This window comes from Pygocentrus nattereri, chromosome 15 (genome assembly GCF_015220715.1).
Source record: "Pygocentrus nattereri isolate fPygNat1 chromosome 15, fPygNat1.pri, whole genome shotgun sequence".
NCBI classification, from domain to species: Eukaryota; Metazoa; Chordata; class Actinopteri; order Characiformes; family Serrasalmidae; genus Pygocentrus; species Pygocentrus nattereri.
In genome coordinates this window covers 2,525,173-2,533,192 of record NC_051225.1, presented here as the reverse complement: position 1 = coordinate 2,533,192, position 8,020 = coordinate 2,525,173, and the positions used below count along the sequence as shown (strand labels likewise).

At 42.4% G+C, this 8,020-nt stretch overlaps 1 protein-coding gene across 1 annotated transcript; it reads right to left on the bottom strand.

The window, feature by feature from the left end:
* Positions 1–256: 256 nt before the first annotated feature.
* dnajc19 (DnaJ (Hsp40) homolog, subfamily C, member 19) lies at positions 257–6,398 on the bottom strand. The gene is made up of 6 exons (XM_017722277.2): positions 6,231–6,398; positions 4,105–4,156; positions 3,140–3,213; positions 1,718–1,797; positions 1,235–1,305; positions 257–403 (listed from the first exon to the last, which is right to left on the bottom strand). Exons 1-6 carry the CDS (start codon positions 6,231–6,233, stop codon positions 333–335), a joined length of 351 nt encoding a protein of 116 aa, XP_017577766.1. The 5' UTR covers positions 6,234–6,398; the 3' UTR covers positions 257–332.
* Between the last annotated feature and the right edge of the window lie 1,622 nt (positions 6,399–8,020).

The window sequence follows — 8,020 nt, the reverse complement described above, 5'->3', positions numbered from 1 at the left end:
TCTAATTAGGAGGAAGGAGCTGAACATTAAAACATATTAAAGCCGCGTTCACGGCCAGTTTATTCATTTCTTACTGTATTTATTTAACTGCTGTATTAAAGCAGTAGAGCACTCGAGGAGGGAGTTATCACCAGTAACATCACGGCTGGGATGATCTACGGCCACCAGATCACAGCCGGGATGGTATTTCATGATAAAACACTCCCTCTCTGGTTCTATTGATTGCCATATTTTGTGAGAATAAGAAAAATGAAACTTGTGGTAGAACAAAGGATTTTAATGATCACAGAACTCAAGTGCAGACAGGGCTCAATCAGTGAGTATGTAATAAACTATTTTTTGGCTTGATCGTCAAGTAAATCTTTAGCTTCATTTATTTTTGCCGCAAGATATGGAGATCCACCTGCCGAGAGAAGAAGACAGAGAAGGTTCTCAGTTGTTTCAAGTTGAATTTGGGTCTAAATATGATACATTTATATGAAATACATAATTTTCTTAACTGTCATTCATTCTCTTCATAAAAATGCTGATCTAAAAAGCTGCTCTTTGCTAAAAGTTAGATTTTAAAAATTTTGTTGTTCTAACTATAAAGGTGCCGTCAAAGAACCACTTATGATTCAGTAAAGAACTTAGAGAACCATTTTTGTAAATGAGCGACAAGAAACTGTAGAGAACCTTAATATTGTGAAGGTCCTTTTTAACCTTTAAAAGGTTCATAAACTCTATCAGACATGCTTCTGTCAGCAACGCCATATAAAAACCACTTTTGGTTCCTAAAAGAACCATGTCTGATATTGTATGGAACCTTTTTACAGTTTTTGAAAAGTTAAGGTAAAGGTGCTAGATAGGACAGTACATGGTGTTAACCTTATGAAGTTTCTTTTAAACCTTTAAAAGGTTCCATACACTATCAAACATGGTTCTTTGAGCAATGTCATTGAAGAACCACTATTGCTTCCTTAAAGAACCATGTTTGATAGAATCCATGGAACCTTTTTAAAGTTCTGAAAACTGTTTGAAAAGCCTCAACATTGTGAAGGTTCTTTAAAACATGTTTTTAAGGAACCAAAAGTGGTTCTTCTGTTGCTTCATGCACAGAACCCTTTGGCATCTCATCTTAGAGAAACCAACTTTTTTCTATGTCATCTGCAATATTTCTCACATAAAAACCGTAGGGGGACAATATCAGCCGGGACCGGTCAGGCTCTTTTTAAACGGGGGGGGACGTTCTTACCTCGATCCGGATGATTTAGAACCATAAGCTTTCTGTGTGCCTCTCTGATCTTGTTTTTGTTGGCAGTGGGACTGAAGAAAAAGGAGAAAAACACTTTAATATTCGCCCAGAACAGTGGTGCACATACACCAATCAGGCATAACATCATGACCAACTCCAGCAGCACTGCTGTGTCTGATCCACTCAGACCAGCACAACACACACTGTCACACCACCACCACGTCAGCGTTACTGCAGTGATGAGAATGACCCACCACCCAAACAGTACCTGCTCTGTGAGGGTCCATGGGGGTCCTGACCACTGAAGAACAGGGTAACAGAGTATCAGAGAAACAGATGGACTACAGTCTGTAACTGTAGAACTACAGAGTGCAGCTATACGGTCAGTGGAGCTGATAAAGTGGACAGTGAGCGTAGAAACGAGGAGGTGGTCAGAACGTTACGCCTGACCGGTGCACACATCCATCACATCACTTGAAATACCTGACGCCAAGAATAAGAGCAGCTTCTCTCTTCGTCATCTTTGGTTCAAAACCTCCTCTGTAATAACCGCTTCCGAAAGCCTGCAACACAATCACAAACAGCTTCTGGACTGGTGTCTGATATGAATAATAAAAGGGGAACTCCACTGATCTTTCAAATTTTCTGCCCAATTAAGAAAGTAAGATGTAGATAAAACTTCTTTAACAGAAAATCCTTATATGGAATGATTATCAATTCAGTTTTACCATAGTTTTGAGAAGATTTTGGCCTAAAATTAAATTTTAAGGTCATAAGAGTTACATGAATGTAAATAAATAGTAAATAGCAAAATTAAGTGTCTATATCTGTGTTGTAGTCATGGCGACGCCTGGTTCCCATCACCACCGCTGTAAAGACGTCTGAACCGTTTCACACCGAACCCTCTGGATCTCTCTGTTTACACCTCACACACCGAGTTATGATGAAATTTTGCTGCATTCTTTTAAACAACGTAAAAGTGTGTTTATTTGAATTTATTCACACATATATATAAAAATAAACACACTTGCTGACCAAGATAAATGGATGCAAAACCATTTTCATGGCTTCCTAAAACATCTGCACATGTCCTCCTATGTAAACAGTGCATTTCCAGCGTTATTCAGTCACTATTTTAATGTAGGACAAATATTAAAAACTAAAATAATCACTTTTATCAGCTACAGTGGGCTGAGTATTGATTCAGGTGATTGTAATTTTGGAACGGGGCCTCATCTCACCAGTTCAGACTGGTTTTAGGAGAAAACCGGCAGCAGTCGATGCTGTAATGTGTACATATGAAAGCTGTGAGCTTCACTGTAAGAGGGATTTGAGACAGTTATTTGCTCATATTTGGCACTTTATGGTCACGCTTTCTTATTAGAGCCATAATTTCACCCTTCATTTTTCGATCATCCTTAAAACCACTTTTCACTCTTTTTCCCTTTGTATGATAATTCGGCACTAGACAGAACCGTCGCTCGTGGCAGGTAACTCAGAAATTTCATTTAATTTCTGTTTACTTGATCGTAACTTAACATTTAATTGTTAATTAGATTATTTAATTATGCTCATTTAATTTCTAATGAATAATTTTTCTCTTTTAAATCTAGTGTTAATCATGTTTTAATGTTTTTCTATTTGTGCTCACTTTTGTAAACAACTCTGTATTTTCTCATTTTATTTCCTTTCATTCACTTTGAGTGACAGCCGTGCATGAAAGGCGCTCTAGAAATAAACTTGCCTTACATCTCAACCACTGAAGTTATGCAGAAATTTTGAAAAATGGGTGGATTTCCACTTTGCAGTTTAGTCCGAGACTAGGCTTTAATCAATGTCTGCATGACCGGGCGGTTACGTTGAAGGAGTACTCTTCAGTATCAGTAGATCAGTGGAGCTGCTTACAGATTTAGGAAAAGCCTGGAGAGCTTGCTTCACTTGAGGCTCCATTTGCCTCATGGCCTGCATCGCGTAGCGTCCTGCGTAAAAGAATCAAGAAATACAGCAACAGTGGATCACTGGTGACAAAAAATACGCACGTCCTTATTTTCCCATCAAATAATCCTTTTTTCAGTTTAAATTCAATTATACAACAGTTAGTTCTGGCCATGCAAGCTGCATCACTCCACTGAGACGCTGTTGCTAAGCAACGACTCTGACATCTGTAGGAGGCGCTCGAGCCGTCTGAACGATTTCACTTCTTACTTTGCCACAAACAGAAAACAGACGCTGTTAAGATCACATCTGACCGACAGCCGATTTGGTCCGACTCTGAAGACGAGACGACACTAAATTCCCAAACCGTCGTCGCCACTGAGCAGCTTTTCAGTCGGCAGCTGTGACAGAAGAACAGCTGAACAACCTGGAATCAGCCAGAAATGAACCCAACACCATTCGCCAAACTAAACGGGCTGTAAGAAGCTTTACAGACCGGCTGGAACAGAACAACATCAATACTGATCTGGACAACTGAAAAAGCTGCTCAGTGTTTGGGAATTTAGTGTAAGGAGCTGGAGAATGAACTGCCGGCTGAGCAGCGAGTGGGCGGAGCTCGTTACTCTGACGTAGCAACGAGCTGCTCGTTAAGGAGCTATAATTAGGAGGAAGGAACTGAAGATTAAAACATATTAAAGCCGCGTTCACGGCCAGTTTATTCATTTCTTACTGTATTTATTTAACTGCTGTATTAAAGCAGTAGAGCACTCGAGGATGGAGTTATCACCAATAACATCACGGCTGTGACTTTATTATTATAGATAATATAGATTATTATTATTATAGATCATAGATCATCACAGCCGGGATGGTATTTCACTGTAACACACTGCCTCTCGGGTTCTATTGCTTAAATGTTCTTAATTCTTGCAAACCTGCAAATCCTGCTGCTGCCAAGGCAAGGCCCACGGCCACCGCGGTACTGGCCTGAAACAGAGACACAAACAATACAGCTTGATTACACCGTCTCATTAATGGAGAGGCAATTAGCATAATTCACCCAAACAGGCATGACAGGTCCCATCACAGTTCTGGCGAATCCAGCTCATCTCATTTAACGGCATTCTCCCTTAATCTAGACTGGTTTTTAATAATAATAATAATAATAATAATAATAACCAGGACATACAGAAAATTTTATGCCCTTCATCAGTGGAACAGTTAACCACCCTGTCCTGCCAGGGCGAACCTTTCAATCACGGTGTGTTAAACCCTTGATGCCTCATCATATCTGTGCTGATTTCACTCTGCTGGGGATTTAAAGGGGATTCCATTGATTTTTCTAACTTTCTGCATAAACAGAACGATTGAGGGGTTTAGTGTGAAACGGTTCAGACGTCTTTACAGTGGTGGTGATGGGAACCAGGCGTCGCCATGACTACAACACAGATATAGACACTTTATTTACCATCCAGAACCACCAGAGAACCTACACGAGTCTTCTGAGCTTATATGGAATGCTGATGATGGAAAATCTGGAACAATCAGTTTTTTTTCTTTAGGGACTATTTTGCCTCACAACTCCCTGCATGTCTCCCTCCACCATGATTGGAGTTTAAGGCCAAAATCCTCTATAAACTAGTGTCAAAGTCTTAATCACCAGGCAGTGTATTAACAGTCATGTCAAGTAGTAACCTTCTGTGAGGAGCTTTTAGAGGGACGTCTGGTTCCTATCACCACCACTGTGAGCAGCTCTGACTCGGTAAGTTTCTCTAGAACGGAGCGTTTCACACCGAACCGCTCTTTACATCTTCACCATTTAATTATACTTAAATTTGGAAATAAATAAGGGGAATTACTCTCTAAAAGGAAAAAAATATATATAATAAACAGCCCCCATTTATTTAGAGAATGAGATTTTGGAACATGCCCCGAATTCCCATGATTGGTCTTATTAACGCTGGGCGATACGGAGAAACTGATAAAATATGGACCCTCTGTATTTTCTCATTTGTAAAGCAGTTTGAATGACAGCTGTGCATGAAAGGCGCTCTATAAATAAACTTGCCTTGCTTTGAAATTTTGAAAAATGGGTGGATTTCCACTTTAAACCTGCAGAATTTAAGATTGTGATACTTTTTTAATCCCACAAACGGGGAAATCCCACCTCCGTATTTAACCCATCCGTGAAGTGAAACACCACACACACACTAGGGGGCAGTGAGCACACTTGCCCGGAGCGGTGGGCAGCCCTATCCACGGCGCCCCGGGGAGCAGTTGGGGGTTAGGTGTCTTGCTCAAGGACACCTCAGTCATGGACTGTCGGCTTTGGGTATCGAACCGGCGACCTTCCGGTCACAGGGCCAGTTCCCCACGACTGCCCCCAGATGACTAGACTAGGCTTTAATCAATGTCTGCACCTTGTCTGATCCAGAACTGACCATCCAACATCAGTACCTGACCTCACTAATGCTCCATTAAATCCTCACAGCAATGTTCCAACACCTACAAGCCTTCCCAGAAGAGTGGAGGCTCTTACTGCAGCACAGACTCACTGTTAACACCTTCTTTCAGAAGAGACACTGGGTGTCTACAAACTTTTGGCCACGGTGGAGATTTGACCTTGGAGATAATAACAAACTTAACACAGTTCAAACCCAGACACCAGGGAAAATAAACAGGTTTATACCTTCTCCTGCTCTAAAGTGACCAGTCTGTTGGAGAACTCGGACAGAAATGACCAGCTCATAAACTTTAGGACCTTACGGTTAAACACGTCCATCAAATATATTATATATATTTAATAACAGCAGCTGAATAATTATCTCTGTATTATGCTTCACTTGTCCGTAATTAGGCTGTTTTATGAACCATATGTTGCTACGAGGCTGAAATTGCCTTTCTGTATTTCTAACTTTCCGTTCCACCTTAAATGGCGCAGCAGCCGCACTGTGGCGCATGAGGCGCCAGCGTGTAGCCAATGCACCATTTAAGGTGGACCGGAAAGTTCGAGTGAGCTGAAGCTAAGAGCTATTTGTGACGAACGGAGGAAGCTGCCTACCATCTTCCCCGCTCGGATCCTTCGCCCTGCGCCTCCTTGAGCATTAATAATGATTGATAATGATTAATAATCAGATTAATCAGATTAAAGCCATAATCCGACACTCTCCGCTCGCTCGCGGACTCCGCCGCTGTTTATGCCTGCTGCCGGAAAGCGGAGCGCACTGTCGCAACGTGCTCAGGAGGGACTGTTTATAGCGTCGTGAAGCTCATTCAAAACAACCAATTTCAACATTTGAGGGAATAAACTGTTTAATTTAGTCAGGATTTCTAAAGTGCATCGCCCAAATCTCTTCCCCACTCATGGCTTTACTCATCTGAAGTAGCTTTAGATGGGTTCGTGCTGTCTGCTCAGTTATAGTAGTGAGTATGTCAGTCTACTTTCTTCTCATTTCCATTGAGGTCGTTGATATTTAGTTCCTAATTCTCTCTTCCTGGGGGTTTAATCTCATTCTGCTGTGTTGGTTCAGCTCCTGCTCTACTTTACTGCCACTCCCAGCCCTCATTTGGGAGTTTTTCCATTTTACTTTAGTGCAAAAGGATCTAAACTGAGAGAAATAGAGTCGAACAGACCTCAGTTCCTCTGCTGATGGATGGGTGGATGAGCTCAGCTCCACTGCAGCTCTGTGTTGCTCAGGGCAAGTCCACAGAATTTTCAAAATGTGTGCAGAATTCATTGGGTGGGGTGTAACAAAATTATTCAGGGTGGTTTGGTGTGAAATTTCGGGCATCTGGTTAGGATGCCTCCTGGACGCCTCCCTCGGGAGGTGTCACAGGCAAGTCCACCTGGGAGGAGACCCCGGGGAAGACCCAGGACACGCTGACGTGACTATATCGCCCAGATGGCCTGGGAGCGCCTCGGAATCCCTCCCGGAGAGCTGGTGGAAGTGGCTGGGGAAAGGGAGGTCTGGGCCTCATTGCTTAGGATGCTGCCCCCCGCGACCCGAACCCCGGAGAAGCAGAAGAGGATGGATGGATGGATGGATGGATGGTTTGGTGTGAAATGTTAGGAGCCTCGCTGGTGACATCCTGTATAAATAAAAACAACGCATGGCCACAACTTAGTAAGGCGTAGGAACGAGATAATTAAGTTGTGGCTACACCTTAGTAAAGCGTCAGAGCATTCTAATGCATGGCCATGTCTTAGTGAGCCGTGATCTCGTTCCCACGCCTTACTAAGTCATAGCCACGACTTAATCATCTCATTCCCATGCCTTACTAAGTCGTGGCCACACATTAGGATCTCGTCCTCACGTGTTAATAAGGCGTGGCCACACTTTAGTTTTATTTATACAGGATGTCACCAGCGGGGCTCCGTAGAAATGCTCCGTTCTAGATAAACTTACCCGTTTAGAATCATCCACAGTGGTGGTGATAGGAACCAGACGTCTGAACGTTCAGTGCTTCTAACAGCTCCATCACACAAAGGTCTAATTACATGAAAACACACGGGCTGATATCTGAGACGTACGGAGCCCCGCGGGTGTAAATAAAAATAACGTGAGGGAATGAGATCTTGATGCGTGGCCACGACTTAGTAAGGCATGGGAATGAGATGATTAAGTCATGGCCACGGCTTAATCATCTCATTCCCATACCTTGCTAAGTCATGGCCACATGTTATTTGCATTTATACAGTGTGGCACCAGCGGGGCTCCGTGGGAGGCGTTGTATGATATTGCTGATGCGTTTTTTGGTGGAGAGGCTTTTTAATATGTAGCAGCAGCACCTGCTTTAATTATTGCCAACTTTAATATCATAACTAACTGATTTGATATGTTTATATACAAA